The 19,742-nt window shown below is 32.2% G+C and overlaps 1 protein-coding gene across 3 annotated transcripts in view; it reads left to right on the forward strand.

Moving 5' to 3' along the window:
* LOC135128706 (uncharacterized) overlaps positions 1-19,742 on the forward strand; it is a 309,373-nt gene that overhangs the window by 191,667 nt on the left and 97,964 nt on the right. For all 3 annotated transcript variants that reach the window (XM_064055730.1, XM_064055731.1, XM_064055733.1), the window contains 2 exons: positions 113-549; positions 8,261-8,513. In XM_064055730.1, the coding sequence (XP_063911800.1) occupies positions 113-549; positions 8,261-8,513 (690 nt within the window). The remainder of the gene's footprint in view (positions 1-112; positions 550-8,260; positions 8,514-19,742) is intronic.

The following is a 19,742-nucleotide window of genomic DNA, read 5'->3' on the forward strand; positions in this document are numbered from 1 at the left end:
TGTCACAAAAATGTAATCCTTTCTTCCGTGGAAATGCAAATAACATACCTTGAAATCCATTGATCAAAAAATCTAAATCTGTCAAAATATTTAACTAACATTTTTCCTGCAGATCCAACCCCGCGCTGGAACGCCCTGCGAGGCTCCCCCGAGCTGCGCCCCTACAACAGCCTGCCCAGAGGCCAGGACATCAACAGCTACCCATCCTTGGCCCTCCACAAGGCCGCCAACCAAGCCCAGGACCTCTCCGCCGAAAGAAACTCATCCCCGTCGAGGCTGCATCCGGCGTGCCGCCGCACCCAGTCCGAAGACGTCTACAACGAGCGATCCACCTCCCCCGTCAAGCCCGCCGCCGCCAACCCCGAGCCCCCGGAAACCCCCACGAAACGACCGACCCGCGTAAATCCTTTAATGCGTTTAGCCGAGAACAAACAATCCCAGAAGTCGAATAAGTCGCCGCGGCGGAAGTCCCAGGCGAAGAACGAGAAGACCGAAACGGTGCCGGAAAACCAGGACAAGCGCGAGGTCGACGACGCCAAGGAGAAGAAGGTGAATGCTGTGTTTGTGTTCGTTCTTTATTTGGCGTCTAGGGGGTTTTGTTTAAATTTGTTTTTTATTAAAATTAACTATTTGGTTGAGTGCAACGTTGCAGATTTGAATTAATCGAGAAAAAACAAGTCGATCAGGTTGGTAATGGATATGTTGTTTTTTTTAGGGTTAATGAATGGCGGCAAAAATCCTTGCGGTTACTAAATCAAGTAAATCAAGCACGTGAGATTAAATTATGGTTAATTCCCAACACAAAAAGTATGGGTCGTTTCACTCTGTGCATTAATTAATTATTGACACCACTTTTCTTCAAACTGCGATCATTTCGGGGACTGGGAATTTCAAGATATTGCTTAAGCGACACCTAGCACATTAATCTTGCTGATTAAGTATTATCCACGTATGGTTTGAGTTATCGAAGAAATGGGACTGAAATTAACTCCTGGAGGTCTAAATTTACAAGAAAATGCCGCTAGGTAATTTTCCAAGAAGGTCGAAAAAGGGTAAAAAATTCAAGGATCTAGATCTCGACCTGCTGATTCGAAAAATACAGCGTGTTCACGTCCCAGAACAATATTTTCGGAATATTTAGAGTAAAATTCGAATTTTTAAAAATTTTATAAATCACGATATTTTAATGGGCGATTCTGGACAAACGGTTGGAGTTATCGAAGAAATAAGGCCATAAGTGACTTCTGCGGCCTGATATTAACGAGAAAATGTATCCAGTTAAATTTCGAAAATCGTTGAAAATGGATCGAAATTTGCATAGTGAAAAATTTCGTTTTTGAAAAAGTCGTCAAAAATTCTCAAAAAGTTCAGGGTTATAGATCTTGACGTGATAAATCTTTTATTGAAATCTATAAGAAAATGTCTTCAGGTGATTTCCAAAAATATTTGTGTTTCAGTTGGTATGTTTTTGAATTGCGTGAATTTTCCGATTCTTCAGTTTTGATTTTTCAATTGTTTCAGTTTTTAGACTGTTCGATTTTTCCCATTTTTTTTGTTTCTCCCACTTTTTGATTCTTCGTTTTTTTACTTTTGAGTATTTTTCGATTTTGTCAACTTTTCGATTCTCCAGTTTTTTTAATTTTTCACCTTTTCAATATTTCAAATTTTGAAGTTCTCGATTTTTCAATTGTTCCACTTTTCGATTATTTGATTTTTTAATTTTTGAATATTTTTTTATTTTTCAGTATTTTAATTTTTGAATATTTTGATTTATTCTATTTTCGATTTTGTGATTTTTGAGTGTTTCCATTCTGTTTTCCGGTGATGTCAATTTTTCGATTCTTCAGTTTTTGGATTTTTTATATTTTTTGTTTTTCAGTAAATTTTCAAATTTTTCGAATCTTCACTTTTTATACATTTTAGATTTTCAGTTTCCGATTTGTCAGCTTTTCGATTTTTTAATTTTTGGCTTTTTCAATGTTTGTTTTTTTTTCAATTTTTCATTTCTTCCACTTTTTGATGCTTCGGTTTTTTTTTACTTTTGAGTGTTTCAAATTGTCTGTTTTTCGATTTTGTCAACTTTTCGATTCTCCAGTTTTAAATTTTTAATTTTTTTTTATTTTTCGGCATTTTAATTTTCGATTCTTTCAATTTTTCAACCTTTCTATTTTCCGATTTTTCAATTTTTCAATTCTTAAGATATCTGATTTTTGGGTTTTCGATGTTTCATTTTTTCTATTCGACAGTTTTTGGGTTTGGGAGTTCACAATTTTTCAATTGTAGTATTTTTTCGAAACGTTAGCAATTATCTTTTGTTGAAATCTATAAGAAAATGTCTTCAGGTGATTTCCAAAAATATTTGTGTTTCAATTGGTGTGTTTTTGGATTGCGTGAATTTTCCGATTCTTCAGTTTTGATTTTTCAATATTTCAAAGTTTGAATTTTTCGATTTTTCAACTTTTCAGTTATTCAGTTTTCGATTTTTCAATTATTCCAGTTTTCCATTCCTCGATTTTTCGATTTTTGTGTTTCAATTCGCCTGTTTTCCGGTGTTGTCAATTCTTGGATTAACTTCAGGTTTTTTTTTAGTTTTTAGACTGTTCGATTTTTTAATTTTTGGTTTTTCCCAATTTTTTATTTCTCCCATTTTTTGATTCTTCGTTTTTTTACTTTTGAGTGTTTTTCGATTTTGTCAACTTTTGGATTCTCCAGTTTTGAATTTTTTTATTTTTCTCTTTTTCAATATTTCAAATTTTGAAGTTCTCGATTTTTCAATTGTTCCACTTTTCGATTCTTTGGTTTTATAATTTTTGAAATTTTTTTTATTTTTCAGTATTTTAATTTTTGAATTTTTTGATCTATTCTATTTTCGATTTTGTGATTTTTGAGTGTTTCAATTCTGTTTTCCGGTGTTGTCAATTTTTCGATTCTTCAGTTTTTGGCTTTTTCAATTTTTTTTTTTTTTTCAATTTTTCATTTCTTCCACTTTTTGATGATTCGGCTTTTTTTTACTTTTGAGTGTTTCAAGTTGTCTGTTTTTCGATTTTGTCAACTTTTCGTTTCTCCAGTTTTAAATTTTTAAAATTTTTTTATTTTTCGGTATTTTAATTTTCGATTCTTTCAATTTTTCAACCTTTCTATTTTCCGATTTTTCAATTTTTCGATTCTTAAGATATCTGATTTTTGGGTTTTCGATGTTTCATTTTTTCTATTCGACAGTTTTTGGGTTTGGGAATTTACAATTTTTCAATTGTAGTACTTTTTCGAAACGTTAGCAATTATCTTTTCTTGAAATCTATAGGAAAAGTGTCTTCAGCTGATTTCCAAAAATATTTGGAAAAGGGTCAAAATTTTCATAATGAAAAATTGACTCTTTGATTTCGATTAATATTTTTTTCTCTCTCAATCTCCCATTTTTATAACTCTCTCTCTCAATCTCCCATTTATCACTCTCTCTCTCATTCTCCCATTTATCACTTTCTCTCATTCTCCCATTTATCAATCTCTCTCTCATTCTCCCATTTATCACTTTCTCTCATTCTCCCATTTATCACCCTTTCTCTCATTCTCCCATTTATCATTCCCGCATTCTCCCATTTATCACTTTCTCTCATTCTCCCATTTATTATTTTCTCTCGTTCTCCCATTTAACACTTTCTCTCGTTCTCCCATTTATCACTCTCTCTCATTCTCCCATTTATCTCTCTCTCCCATTCTCCCATTTACTATATTTAAAAATCCACAGAAACTACAAAAATGTAGATTTCGAGGTGCTGATTCGAAAAATATATCGTGTTTATGGTCTCGGAGCAAGATTTTACAAATATTCGATTTGGAATTAAATTTTAAAACAATTTTAAAAATTGCCTTATTTCTTCAATTAGCGATTTTTCAGTTCTGCAGTTTTCGGTTTTTGAATTTCTCGATTATTAAGATTTTCGATGTTTGATTTATTCCATTTTCGTTTTTTTTTTATTTTTGCGTTTTCGATGTTGCAATTTTTCAATTCTTCAGTTTTTGGGTTTCGGCGTTCAAATCTTCGACTCTTTGATTTTTGTGTTCTGATTTGTCTGGTTTTCGATTTTTCGGCATTTCATTTTCGTAATTTTTCAATTATTTAGATTTTTCATTTTCTAGTTTTCTCTTTTTAATTTTTAATTTTCCAATTTTTGAATTTTTGATTTTTCTTTCAATCTGTCTGTTTTTCAGTTTTGTCAACTTTTCGATTCTTCATTTTTGGATTTTTCGTGTTTTTTATTTTTTAGTTTTTTAATTTTTGAATATTTCGATTTTGCAACCTTTTCAGTTTTCTATTTCTCAATTTTTCGATTTTTCAGTTTTTTGATTTTTCAACTTTCAGAATTTCAATTTTTGAATTTTACAGTTCAGTTGATTTTTGAATTATCCCATTTTTCGATTTTTCGAGTCTTCTATTTTTAGTTTTTTTTTTTTGGTTTTTCAATTTTTCAATTATTTCCCTTTTCGATTCTTGTGGTTTTTGTTTTTGAATGGTTTTGAATGTTAAAAATCGCCATATTTCAATTGGCGATTCTGGAAAAATGGTAAGAGTTATCGAAGAAATGTGGCCGAAATTAACTTCTGGAGGTCGAAATCTACAAGAAAATCCTTTGGCTAATTTTCGAAAGTGGTCAAAAAATCGTCAAAATTTTCATAAAGGGGAATTTTAAAAAATTGAGCTTTTGAAAATGTTGCCGAAAAATCAAAAAAAAATTCAAGAATGTAGATATCAATGTGTTAATGGGAAAAATTTTGCGTGTTTACGGTTCCTTAGCAAGATTTAGAAATATTCGGTGTTAATAAAAATCTTAAAAACCGCCATAATTCAATTGCCGATTTTGGAAACGCGGTAGGAGTTATCGAAAAAATAAGGCGGAAATTCATTTCGGGAGGCCGAAATCTACAAGAAAATATATTTGGGTCATTTTCGAAAATTGTCGAAAAAGGGTCAAAATTTTCGTAAAAAGGTAACGTAAAAAATTTAGCACTCGAAAAAGTTGCCTAAAAATCCCCAAAAAAAATTGGGATAAAAATATCGACATGCTGATTAAAAAAAGTTGCTTGTTTACGGTCCCGGAACAAGATTTTATAGATATTGAGTTTGAAATTAAATTTTTTAAACAATCTTAAAAATTTTCGTATTTCAATAAGCGATTCCGGAAAAATGGTAGGAGTTATCGAAGATACGAAGTCGAAATTAACTTCTGGAGAACGCAATCAACAAGAAAATGTCTTTGGGTAGTTTTCGAAAATGGTCAAAAAAGGGTCAAAATTTTCAAAATATTGAAAAATTCAGCTTTTGACAAAGTTGATTAAAAATTCACAAAAAACTCTGAGATAAAGACATAGGTAATTCGAAAAACACAGCGTGTTTATGTTGTCTTAACCAGATTTTCGGGATATTTGGTATGAAAATCAAATTTTCTAAAAATCCTAATAATTGCCTTCTTTCATTTTGTGATTCTAAAGTAGTGGCCGAAATGTTCGAAGAAATGAAACCAAAAATAACGTCCGGGGGTCGAAATTTGCAAAAAAATAAAGAGATTTTTTTCGATGGTGGTCAAAACCTAAAAAAATCGTAAAAAAAGATATTAAAAAATTAAGCTTTTAAGGAAAAATTGCCAAAAAAAAATCCACAAAAAATAATCTCGATAAGCTGATTCGAAAAATATAACATGTAGCAAGATTTTCCAAAAATTCGCTTCAAAAGACAATATTTTGAAAAATTGTAAAAATTCTCATATTTGACTGGAAAAATTAAATAAACTTTCGAAAAAGTAAGTCTACTGTCTTCTGGAACCTCTAGTATGGCAATGAAGCCTTAAATATTCTGTTTTTGCTCGTTCTCGAACAAAATTTCGCAATCTCTGTGAACCTTAGGATTCCCATACCACAAAAAATCCTGACAAATTTTTTTTCACTTAAACACCTCTCATTCTCCCATTTCTCACTCTCTCTCATTCTCCCATTTAAGTTGTCAAAAAATCCGCATAAACTGCAAAAATTTAGATTTCCAGGTGCTGATTCGAAAAATATATCGTGTTTAGTCTCGGAGCAAGATTTTACAAATATTCGATTTGGAATTAAATTTTAAAGACAATTTTAAAAATTGCCTTATTTCAATTAGCGATTTTACTATTCTGCAGTTTTCGGTTTTTGAATTTTTCGATTCATTCCATTTTCGTTTTTCTGATTTTTGGATTTTCGATGTTCCAATTTTTCAATTCTTCAGTTTTTGGGTTTCGGCGTTCTCGATTTTTGACTGCACTTTTCAAATCTTCGACTCTTTGATTTTTGTGTTCTGATTTGACTGTTATTCGATTTTTTGGCATTTTATTTTCGTAATTTTTCAATTCTTTAGTTTTTCATTTTCTAGTTTTCTCTTTTTAATTTTTAATTTTCCAATTAATGAATTTTTGATTTTTGTTTCAATATGTCTGTTTTTCAGTTTTGTCAACTTTTCGATTCTTCATTTTTGGATTTTTTAATCTTTCTCGTTTTTAGTATTTCATATCTTGAATTTTTCGATTTTCAATTTTCAATTATTCAGTTTTCGATTTTTCAATTATTCCACTTTTCAATTCTTCGATTTTTTCAATTTTGAATGTTTCAATTTATTTGCGGTATTGTTAATCTTTGGATTCTTCAGTTTTGAATTTTTCATATTTTTTATTTTTCAGTTTTTTGATTTTTCAACTTTCAGAATTTCAATTTTCGAATTTTACAGTTCTACACTTATACAGTTTTTGATTTTTCGAGTCTTCAATTTTTTATTTTTTTTTTTTTTTTGGTTTTTCACTTTTTCAATTATTTCCCTTTTTGATTCTTGTTGTTTTTGTTTTTGAATGTTTTGAATCTTAAAAATCGCCATATTTCAATTGCCGATTCTGGAAAAATGGTAAGAGTCATCGAAGAAATGTGGGCGAAATTAACTTCTGGAGGTCGAAATCTACAAGAAAATCCTTTGGCTATTTTTCGAAAGTGGTCAAAAAATCGTCAAAATTTTCATAAAGCGGAATTTTGAAAAATTGAGCTTTTGGAAATGTTGCCCAAAAATCCACAAAAAATTCAGGGATGTAGATCTTGATGTGTTAATGGGAAAAATTTTGCGGGTTTACGGTTCCCGAGCAAGATTTAGAAATATTCGGTGTTATAAAAATTGCCGCTTTTGGAAAAATGGTAGGAGTTATTGAAGAAATAAGGCGGAAATTCATTTCGGGAGGTCGAAATCTACAAGAAAATATATTTGGGTAATTTTCGAAAATTGTCGAAAAAGGGTCAAAATTTTCATAAGAAGGTAACGTAAAAAAATTTAGCACTCGAAAAAGTTGCCTAAAAATCCCCAAAAAAATTTGGAATGTAAATATCGACATGCTGATTAAAAAAAGTATATAGCTTATTTACGGTCCCGGAACAAGATGTTAGAGATATTTCAATAAGCAAGTCCGGAAAAATGGTAGGAGTTATCGAAAATATGAAGCCAAAAATAACTTCCGGAGGTCGAAATTTGCAAAAAATAAAGAGATTTTTTTCGATGGTGGTCAAAACGAGAAAAATTCATAAAAAAAAGCTTTTAAGGAAATCTTGGTATGCTGATTCGAAAAATATAACGTATTTGTGGTCCTCTAGCCAGATTTTCCAAATGTTCGGTTCCAAAGATATAATTTTGAAAAATTTTGAAAACACTTTCATATGAGTAGAAAAATTATATGAATTTTCTAAGAAATGAACCTTAAATTCTTTAGTCGACTGTCTTCTGGAACCTCTGGTATCGCAGTCAAGCCTTAAATATTTCTGTTTTTGCTCGTTCTTGAACGAAATTTCGCAATTTCTTTGAATTTTAGGACTCCTATACTACAGAAAATATTTATATACTAAAACAAGTAAATCTGATCAAACTGAATTCGAACAATGGTATTGGCTTTATTCTCAAATTTTATGTTAATTTTTTCTCGAATGAAATATATCGTTTTTTTCTTCTGTATTTTTCATCACCGTTATTTGATCTGACCTGACCTGACGTGACTTGATCTGACTTAAGCCACCTCGACTTGACTTCTTCTTTCTAAATCTAAATTCCGGTGCATCTTTCGTTTTCAACCAGGATTTATTTTATAAAAGTGTTGTAGACTCTTCGAAAATAATCAAAACAGAGATTAATATTAATAATTTATACTTTTCTTTAATTTGTACCTTCGTCCTGTCGAAAATAACCCCATTCACCCCCATTTCTTGCTTAAAGCTCGACAAACCCAGTTCGGTGGAAAAACGCGTCAGCTTCGACAGCAACGTCACCGACAAGAAGCCCTCCGGCAGCCCCCGCCTGCGCCGCGAGGAGCCCGACGAGCCCGCCGCCCCCGAAGTCCACTTCGCCCGCGAGGAGACCACCCCCGTCGAGCTGTGCGACATCGAGCCCCTCAGCGGCACCGTCTTCCGCAAAGTGACAGTGCGTAGAAGGCGTCAAGATATGCGGAAAATACCGGCGGTTGACACAGGTGAGATCTGCTTTTATTTAGCGCCGGCACAAAGTCTGTTCCGGGCTGGATCGCGCTCAACGTAGACACAATGCTAACTTTGTAATTATGTCTGACGGTGATGGTGTTTGGGGACATGTGTATTGTTTGATTGTTTGTTTGTTTTGCGATAAGGCATCGCTTCTGGTTTGTACAATGTCTGGCGCTTTGTTCGAGTTTGCAGGACTGCTGTGTGTTTCTAACAAAACGGTTTCAGTGATGAGGAAATTGAATTTGTGGCCGAATTAGCCTAGGTGCTGGAGTGGGGGTGGTGGTGCGGGTGCGTGCGTGCGTTGTAGATACATATATATGGATATAAGTGCTTTGATTTGATTAGGTGTAGTATTGTTGCTTGTGGGTGAGCTGGGGAGGGTGGATGGAAAGATGGGAGAATAATCGAGTTTTGCGTCGGGAGAGAAGTTGGGCGAAGTTGGCAGCAGTGGGCAACTGAAGCAAAAAACTGAGACACTGAGACGTGTGGATGAAGTTGTGAAACTCGCATAAACTTAATTGTGTTGCTAATAAATTCTGAGTTCGGTATTACAGAGGCTGGAAGACCGCGTGCGTAGCATGTGCTCGGAATCCTAGATAATTGTTTTTAAGTTTTTAATAAATGCCAAGAACGAGAGAAAACTTTTGCAGAGGCAACATTTTATACACCCCGGAGACGACTTCGTCCAATTTAATATTTTTTTTAATAAGCAATCATAGCAGTCACAGAAAACATATGACAAACATTTTTTTTTTTTAATTGCCCAAATTCTCGTAAATTTTTTTCAAGTTGTCTAAAGGCTTGATTTGAGGTAGTTCTATTTGTCAAACTTTAAAGCAAACGAAAATTGAAAATGTTTGGCTGGCAGAAATAATTTGTCAAAAATTAATCAAAGCTGTTCATGAAGCGTAAAATGGGTTGCCTATGCAGAAATATTCAGACGTGAACAGATAGAATGTAATAGTTGTTGCAACACTGATATGCTCAAAAAATAGTGTTATCAGGTCCTGTACAAAATTCAGGGTTAAAATGAGGCTTGTAATGATATAAAAATTTTAAAAATATCACTTCAACCTTACAGAAGACTTAAGGAACTCTGTGTTTGGAATTTCCTAAACAACCAAGAATTTGACATAAATAGGTCATATGTAGCTAGGCAACCAACATAACTCGAAGCGGTAGTTGTTGCCTATATAATATTCGTCGGGTTTTTTTACACACGGTTCGATGCACTAAAATGATATTTGAACGACGTACTTTCACTCTTTTGGAACACAAGGCACCATAAAAAATAAATCATAATCACTATTAATAGTAATAATACTATTGGTGTCAATAAATTTTTCTTGAAATTGGTAGACCTGTCACTCATCACTTCCTGTTGTGAGAACTGACACAAATTTGTTATTGATTGTTATTGAAATGCCATAACCAAACTTTCGTGAGCGCCTATGAGTGACATAGGGCCAAACATTTGAATCAGGTTTGACAAAGTAGCGGAAGAAAATTATTCCAGGATTGGTGACTTTTAGTGCCAACTCAAGTAGTTCAGTACTAATTGATTAATAAATCAGAAACAGTGTAAAAAAACGGTTAATTATTTATGATTGAAGCAAATTTCTGGGTTGGCAATTCTGAATTACTGAATTGGTGCCTAAAATTTGAATTTGACATCAAGGGCACCATCATAAAATTATAAATATGTTACCAACCTGACAAAAAATAACATAAATACTAATGTACTTGCACTTGTAAACTTTCAGTTTATTAAAAAAAAATGCTTCAACGAACAGAATTTTTATTATTCAAACCCGAATGACGAAAATTAACTTCTAAAAATTTTCATAAAAGGGAAAATTGAAAAATTGAGCTTTTGAAAAATTTGCTTAAAAATCCGCAAAAAAATCAGGGTTGGAGACCTCGACGTGCTGATTCCAAAAATATTATCGTGTTTACTGTCCCACAACAACATTTTACAAGTATTCGGTGTGGAATTATTATTTTTTTTTTAATCTTAAAACTTTCGGGAAAATGGTAGGAATTATCGAAGAAATGGGGCCAATATTAACTTCTGGAGGTCGAAATCTACAAGAAAATGCCTTTAGGTAACGTTGGAAAATAATTAATTATAATTATAATTACAAGTAGTTTTCCGAAATGATAAAAAATCCAAATTTTCATAAAATTCATTGAAAAATTGAACTTTTGAAAAAGTTGCCTAAAAATCCGCAAAAAATTCAAGAATGTAGATCTCGACATGCGAATCGAAAACTTCAGAAGTTGAAAATTTGAAAAATTTAAAATAAGGAACTGAAAACTTAAAATCCAAAATTCGGACGATTAATAAATCGAAAAATGTAAAAATTACAAAACTGAAATATTTAAAAATTGAAAAATCGAAGAATCAAACAATCACAAAATTGAAAATATTTTTTTAGTGTCCCTATTTAATAGGAAATTTACATAATTTAAATTGGAAAAAATTTAAAACCGAAAAAGAAAAAAACTGAGAAAAGGAAAATTAAGAAAGGTGAAAAATTATAAACTCGAAAAATTCAAAAACTCAAAAATGAAAACTCAAGAAAACGCAAATCCAATAAGTAAGAAAAGCAAAATTGAAGAATTCAAAAGCTGAGAAATCGAGAAATTAAAAACCAAAATTCAAAAAGTTGAAAATTGAAAAATTGAAGGCAAAACTGAAACATCAAAAATTAAAAAATTGAAAGATTTTTACAACTAATTGTAAAATCGAAACAATTCACAAATGAAAATTTCAAAAAAACTTGATATTAAAAAATTGACGAAACGAAAAATTAAAAATCTAGGAAATGAAAAATCGTCAAAAATAAAAAATTCATACGCTGAAAAATGAAGGAATTAAAAAAAATTTAAACTAAAACTCGATGAATTACAAGTCGGAAAATTGAAGAAATCAAAAACTCAAAAATTGCAAACCGAAAAATTGAAGAAAGAAAGGAAGAAAGAAAAACAAATATCGAAAACTTCAGAAGTTGAAAATTTGAAAAATTCAAAATAAGGAACTGAAAACTTAAAATCCAAAATTCCGATGATTAATAAAATCGAAAAATGTAAAAATTACGAAAAGATATAATCTCGAAAAATTCAAAAATTCAAAAATGAAAACTCAAGAAAATGCAAATCCATGAAGTAAGAAACGAAAAATTGAAAATATTCAAAAGATGAGAAATCGAGAAATTGAACAATTTTAAACTGAAAATTTGGAAAATTAAATCGAGAAATGAAAAATTAAATACCAAAATTCAAAAAATTGAAGAAAGAAAAAATTGAAAACTCCAAATACTTGTTTAAAATTTGAGAAATTGGGAAAATCTCTTTGAAAAATTTTCAAAAATGGTCGAAAAAGCGCCAAAAATTGAGGACCTCCTTGAGTAAGCATAAATGTCAAAAATCATGATATACCGGGTGTCTGGGCAATGACGCATTAACTCTCCACTACGCTCTTAACAATCAACTGATGCGGCTGCGAAAAATAGTAAAAAAAATCCTTCTCACATTTTGGTGGACTTATCATGATTTTAAAATTGCTTTTTCTGCTACGTTTAACAACTAAACAACACATTCATTATCACAATAACTAATAATAAAACTTTTTGTTAATATTTCCCTGACCCATGACCATGTTTAATTACCATGAAGATTTTTTTTCTAAATTGTTTAAAAAAAAAATGGAGGACTTTACTATTCTATTTTTGGAAAATTCTGAGCTGAGCTTTTGAGTCAATTTTGGGATCCCGTTCTTTTGGCGAGAATTTGAAAGTGCTTTGGAGCCTCCAATGTATTTTCTTATAATAATTTAATTACATTTCTTAATATACGTCATTTAAGTCATATCTCATTTGCCAAAAATGTTCTTATCGTAGCAGGTACCCGCCCCACCCACCCGCCCTCACTTTTCTTAGAGCATATCTCATCTGCCAAAATTAGTCTTATCTTAGCAGATAGTAGCCCCGCCCACCCACCCTCTCTTTTCTTATAGGGTATATGATTTGCCAAAATCAGTTTTATCTTAGCTAGTACTTGTACAATATCTAGTATTTGTTTACGTAAGACTGATTTTAGTAAATAACATACTCTTTAAAAAAATTAGGGGTGGGTGGGTGGCGCTAATATTTGCTAAGATAAGACTGATTTTCGCACTTTTGACATGTTCGACTATTTTTCAACTATTTCCGAAAATTAGCGAGAAAAGTGAGAACCATTTTTCGTAATTTCCGAAAATTTTCTGTCTGAAACAGTTACAACACGATCTGAGCCAATGGAAAATAGTTAGCTTATAAACAATTTTTCGCAGATTACGAATGTAACATATTTTTGACAATTTGTCTTCAAATAACTGAGAATTGAGGGGGAAAATGTTCCAAAAATCCCCAAAATTTCCAAAAAATTTGAAATCGTTCCAAAGGGCTTTATTTGAAAGGAAAACATTGAGTTTCCAGTTTGACAGAGTATTAATCGCAGATTTATCTTATGAAATACTAGGCCCGCCCACCCACCCACCCTCCATTTTCTTAAAGAGTATGTCATTTGCCAAAAATTGTCTTAGTACTAGCCCCGCCCGCTCTCTCTGTATTTTCTTAAGAAGAGGTATATTATTTGCTAAAATCAGTTTTTTTCTTAGCAAATACTAACCCCGCCCACCCACCCTCTCTTTCTTTGTAGGATATGTCATTTGCCAAAATCAGTCTTATCTCAGCAAGTACTATATTATATATTTAAATGGCAAAATAAATTATTAAACAATAATTAAATAGTTGTTGCTAAGATAATACTGATTTTGGCAAATCACATACCTTCCAAGAAAACAAAGGGTGGGTGGGCGGGGCTAGTACTTTCTAAGATAACACTGATTTTGGCAAATATAATATCCTCTAAGAAAACAGAGGGTGGGTGGGTGGGCTTGCTAAGATAGGACAGCACAATATTAAGAGTAGTCACTCGAATGATGAAGGGGTGGGTAGGCGGGGCCACTCTTTGCTCATAAAACTAGAAAAAAGCTAAAGTTAACTGGGTGATTTTTAATGATTGAAGCAAATTTTAGGGTTATCAAAGTGAAGGAATTAAAAAAAAAAACTCAATAAATTACAAGTTAAAGAAACCAAAAACTCAAAAATTGCAAACCGAAAAATTGAAGGAAGAAAGAAAAACAAACATGAAAACATTATTTGCTAAAATCAGTTCCTTTTCTTAGCAAATACTAACCTCGCCCACCCACCCTCTCTTTCTTTGTAGAATATGTCATTTGCCAAAATCAGTCTTATCTCAGCAAGCACTATATTATATATTGAAATGGCAAAATAAATTATTAAACAATAATTAAATAGTAGTTGCTAAGATAATACTGATTTTGGCAAATCACATACTTTCCAAGAAAACAAAGGGCGGGTGGGCGGGGCTAGGTCTTTTTGAGATAAGACTGATTTTGGCAAATAACATATCCTCTAAGAAAATAGAGGGTGGGTGGGTGGGCTTGCTAAAATAGAACAGCACAATATAGAATAGTCACTCAAATGATGAAGGGGTGGGTGGGCGGGGCTACTTTTTGCTCATAAAACTAGAAAAAAGCTAAAGTTAACCGGGTGACTATTAATGATTGAAGCAAATGTTTGGGTTGGCAATTCTGAATTATTTTCAGCAATGTTAGCATGTCAGTTCACAGTTGTCAATTTTGACATTAACGTACCTAAAAACCATTGAGAATGTGGCATCTACTGAATTGGTTCATAGAATTTAAATTTGAGGTCAGGAACACCGTCATAAAATTTTAAATATGGTACCAACCTGACAAAAAAATCGTAAGTACTAACGTTCTTTCGGTATGAAAACCATATGATTGATAATAAAATCTTCTAGTAAGTTATGGAATTATTATTTTTTTAAAACTGTAGTAGTAATAATACTGTTTTCTATTGAAGTGCTTCAATCAGGACACAATTTTTATAATTCAAAGTTATTGCCGAAATATTTCAACTGGCGATTCCGGAAAATTGGCGACAATTATCCAAGAAATGTGCCCGAAATTAACTTGTGGGGGTCAAAATCTACAAGAAAATGTCTTTGGGTTATTTTTGAAAATGATCGAAAAGTTATCCAAATTTTCATAAGGAGTATTGAAAAATTGAGCTTTTTTTTAATCTTAAAAATTGCCATATTTCAATGGCCGATTCCTGAAAAATGGTAGAAGTTATCGAAGAAATGATGCTGAAATTAACTTCTGGAGTTCGAAATCTACAAGAAAATACTTTTAGGTACCTTTGGAAACTAGTCGAAAAATCGTCAAAATTTTCATAAGGGGGAATATGGCAAAATTGAGCTTTTGTAAAAGTTGACCAAAATTCCTCAAAAAATCAGGGATGTAGATCTCGACGTATTGAAGAGAAAACTTTAAGGTATTTACGTTTCTGGAGCAAAATTTTAGAAATATTCGGCGTGAAATTGAATTTTTTTCAAAATCTTCAAAATTGCTATATGTATTTCAATTGCGGATTCCGGAAAAATAGTAGGAGTTATCGAAATAATAAACAAAGCCGAAATTCGTTTCGGAAAGTCGAAATCCACAAGAAAATGTCTCTGGGTAATTTTCGAAAATGGTCGAAAAATAGTCAAAATTTTCAAAAGGTACAATATTGAAAAATTCAGCTTTTGAAAAAGTTGCCTAAAATTTCGCAAAAAATTCAAAGATGTAGATCTCGACGTGCTGATTCGAAAAATATAGTGTGTTTACGGTCCCAGAACAAAATTTTAGGAATATTCGGTGAGAAATTGATTTTTTTTTCAAAATCTTAAAAGCTACCGTATTTCAATTGCCGATTCTGGAAAAATGGTAGGAGTTATCACAGAAACGAGGCCAAAATTAACTTCTGGAGGTCGAAATCTGCCTTTAGCTAAGTTTGGAAAATGGTAAAAAAATCGTAAACATTTTCATAAAGGGGAATATTGAAATTTGAGCTTTTGAAAAAGTTACCCAAATTCCACAAAAAATTCAGAGATGTAGATTTCCATGTATTGGGAAAATTTGCTGTGTTTACGGTTTAGTAGCAAGATTTTAGAAATTTTCGGCGTGAAATCGATTTTTTTTAATGTATCCAAATGTTCATAACTGACAGTTTTGAAAATTGAACTTGGGAAAAATCCGCAAAAATTCAAGGGTGAAAATGTCGACATGCTGATTCGAAAAATACAAAATCTTAAAAATTGCCATATTTCAGTTGCCGATTCCGGAAAAATAGTCGCAGTTATCAAAGACATGAGGCCGAAATTAACTTCTGGAATTCGAAATCTACAAGAAAATGCTTTTACGTAACCTTGGAAACTAGTCGAAAAATCGTTAAAATTTTCATTAGGGAAAGCATTCAAACAAAATTCAAACAAAAATTCGGGAATCCCGACGTATTGATGGGAAAAATTTCGAGTCTTTACGGTTCCAAAGCAAGATTTTCGAAATATTCGGCCTGAAATCGCATTTTTTTAATCTTAAAAATTGCCATATTTCAATTTCTAATTCCGGAAAAATGGTAGGAGTTATCGAAAAAATTAGGTCGAAAATCGTTTCGGGAAGTCTAAATCTCTGTAATTTTCGAACATGGTCGAAAAATTTTTGGATTGGCAGCAATGAGAGCATGCCAGTTCACAGTTGCCAACTTCGACAAAAGCGCGTCTAACACACCTTACAAACGTACTAAATTTCATTCTGACAATCACGTACATCATCATAAAATTTTAAATCTATTGCCAACCCAACAAAAAAAATCATTAATAGTGACCCGGTACTGTTTATTTAAGTAAGGAATTTATAAAATACTTGCTTTCCTTGTGGTTTATTAGTTTCTGTATAGTTGGTTGCCTACACGTATTTATTTACTAGTTTATGACTTATATATGTTATATAGCAATATAGCAGTCGTAATTCTTAGATTCTTTCTGTAAAAAATATTGATAAAAATCTATTTAAATATTTACCAAATTTAACTTCTAAAAGTATTCTTTTTAGTATTTTTGGGTAACTCTTTGTTCAACGATTTTTTTTCTAGGGTTATATTCGGATTCAACAGTCCAAAATGTGTTTAGTTTTACAGAGATACGAATTAAAATTTGTTTTATCTAATTAACAACAAACAGCGACACCGTAATTAGATATTGACTCATGTGAATGATTAATTAAACAGTTGCTCTCTCACATAGAGAATTTCCGGATAGGCAACCAACAATGCACGGTTTGATACATACAATTTGGCCGACATTATTATAATATTTCAAGGTGAGAATTCGTTTCCTTATACAATAAAAATTCCATACACTCTGAAATCAATTTACTTAAAACATTAAAAATAATCATTCGTATCAATAATAACCCCACAATTGATTTTTATAGTGATTGCGACTTCTATATAGGCAACCAACAATATTCGTTCATGCATCACAGTTAGCCTCCGGTGAAAATTCGTTCTATCTGCTTGTAAATTAAAATTTTCACATGCTTAAACACCAATTTATTCAAAACACTAGATAACGTTTCACACAACATTGTGCCCGTTCTCGTATTCAAAAGAGTTTGATGACCCTTCTCGATGGGTGCACCGGTCATCAAATTTCGTCAGTTTTATAAATACACTTCACTATTAAAAATTTCTTAGAGCGCTGTTATTAACACTTTCTAAATTCATTGCCAGGACTGCGAAAGAGTTTTTATTTAAATGTTAACACGATAATTGAAATCAAACCTGGATGTCACCAGTCGTACACAAATATTCCTTATTTTGACAGCACACACCCCAAACGCTTTTCTTAGTCTAGCCTTTTTCATGCAAATTTGTGAACTTGGTTTGTGGCTTAATTAAATATTTAATTTAAAATTTTAGTCGGTGCCAATTAAACGAAAAGGTCTTTATGACTCGGTTTGCATTTTAATTAAGAGTTTGTAATTAATTGAAATGTATTAAATTTCGGAGAAAACGAAAACGGAACGAAATGAAATTATGTTAATTTGCGACACCTCGCACAGTGCTTTATGATATCTGGAATAATTGGAGAGCGTTTACATGAGGGACTAATTAGGGAAGCTGCGGAAAATATTACATTAATCGGTGGAGAACACTAGAGAATAGTTCGGACTGTAATTGTGATTACTTTTTACTGCTGCTCTCGAAATCAGACTTTAAGAGTCTAATTAAACTAGAGTGTAGTTTCTACTCTAATAAACCCACAAATTTGCCGTTGCATATGAATAAACTGTTTACATGTATTTTGTTCTGAGCTTTGTTCAAGTTTAATCAAACAAGCTTTTTTTACAATAACTTGTGCAGCGAAGTTTAATTAAATTTAACAACATATTCGCTTGTTGTTGGAAATGTTCTACATATATCGCTATACAAGCCGACATTAAACGCGCAAAAATCCCATTTGACTTTTAGCTTGATATTAACGGCGTTTAATAGCATTCGTTTTTATCCGAACTGAATTTTTAATAATGTTTCGGGGCAATACATATCTCAAAGGTTAATGTATAAATAAGAACGCAGTACAGTCGAGAAAAATACGCTTTTTCGCGTGTTTGTGATGTAAACAGTCGAACAAAGGAGCTCGGCTTTAGCGATGTCACTAAAACTTCATAAAAGAGCAATTTATTTCCACGCCGAAATTTTTTCTGCGTCTCTTTTGTCATTCGGGAGTGGAATCTTTGAAGATTTGCGACGGTTTTATTTGCATCGAGTAAATCGTGTACAGTTTTTGCTGCAAGCTTTATTTCGATTATTAAAAGTTCGTGAAGAGGGTTTTATTTTGTGCCAAATTAATTCAAACTAGATTCGAAATAACGACGATTTAAATGGCAAAAACTGGGAACGGTGGTTATGGCAATATTGTATTGTTGGTTGCCCATGTCGCTACAATTTCACACTACACTTAATTCGTTGATTGAAAGACTTGTGGAACCAAAACTCGAGAATTATACAGAAAAACTCAATTCCAGAGTCTGCTTGGAATTGTTTGTTTTAATATAAACCATTAAGTAATTGTTGTTGGGGAGCGGCGACTTCGGAAACAGAAATGAAGTTCTGAGAAAGCCTTTTCCTGGTAAATGGCTATTCTGGGAAATTAGCGCAGTTTCCTCAGTTATTTCTTATACACATTTTTTATTGACTACGTTAACATAAAATCCAGTGGAGAGTGTATTTAGTTTTTGTTAAAATTAGACGTGCTTAAGAACGTGGTGTTTATCCAGAAAAAAATGCTATGATTGTTGTTGTTGAGTGAAACTAATAAGACCTCGCTCAACACAGGCTGTTAAACGAAATTCAAATAAAAACCGAGATATAAATCTTCCAATGTCTCTCAGTGTTCTTATAAAAAGCATCTAAAATTGTTTTTACTTCTTCATGTTTTCTCGACATGTTTGACCCTTAGAGTACGAAAAAATGGGTCTTCCGTTTGGCTTTTTTTTTTCTTAAAATCCATAGCCATCTTTTCTTACTTAAACTTAAAACATGGTGAAAATGGTACATTTTTGCAAGGAAATATGGATTTTGCAATTATGGGGCGGAGCCAATTGCGAAATCGATATTTCCTTATACAAATTTTCCATTAAGTTTGACGTGGTGAAAAGAAGTCTACATATATTAAAACCAAACGGCAAAATATAAGCCCGCCCACCCGCCCTGTCTCAATTGTGGTGATTTTTTTTATTCGCCGTGAAGCAAGAGGGCGGAGCTTAACTCCAAAATACTTTATTTCGTTACAGAAAATAAAAACATATTTTCGAGTATCGTGTTACTTAAAGAATACTATGTATATTAAGAAAAAAAGGCAAAATATAAGACCCCGCCCACCCACCCCATTTGGATTCGGATGATTTTTTTTCTTACGAACTTAAAACACATTTAAAATGGTGAATTTTTGTAAGTAATTGTGAATTTGGCAATTAGGCTCCTCCCCTATGTCTGCGAACGAATGAAAACTTCATTACTATTTAGATCAGAAAAAAAATCATCATAGTTGAAATCGGGTGGGTGGGCGGGGCTTATATTTTATCTTTTTTCTTAATGTACGTGGTCGTCTTTTTAGAACAAGAAACTTAAAACATGTTTAAAATTTTAAATTCTTGTCGATAAATATAGATCTCTCATACTTGTCAAGATAAGACTGATTTTGGCAGAGGACCTACTCTTCTAAGAAAATAAAGGGTG

This window comes from Zophobas morio, unplaced genomic scaffold, assembly GCF_036711695.1.
Source record: "Zophobas morio isolate AGI-343-1 ecotype UQ-CSIRO unplaced genomic scaffold, CSIRO_AGI_Zmor_V1 ptg000014l, whole genome shotgun sequence".
Classification (NCBI taxonomy): domain Eukaryota; kingdom Metazoa; phylum Arthropoda; class Insecta; order Coleoptera; family Tenebrionidae; genus Zophobas; species Zophobas morio.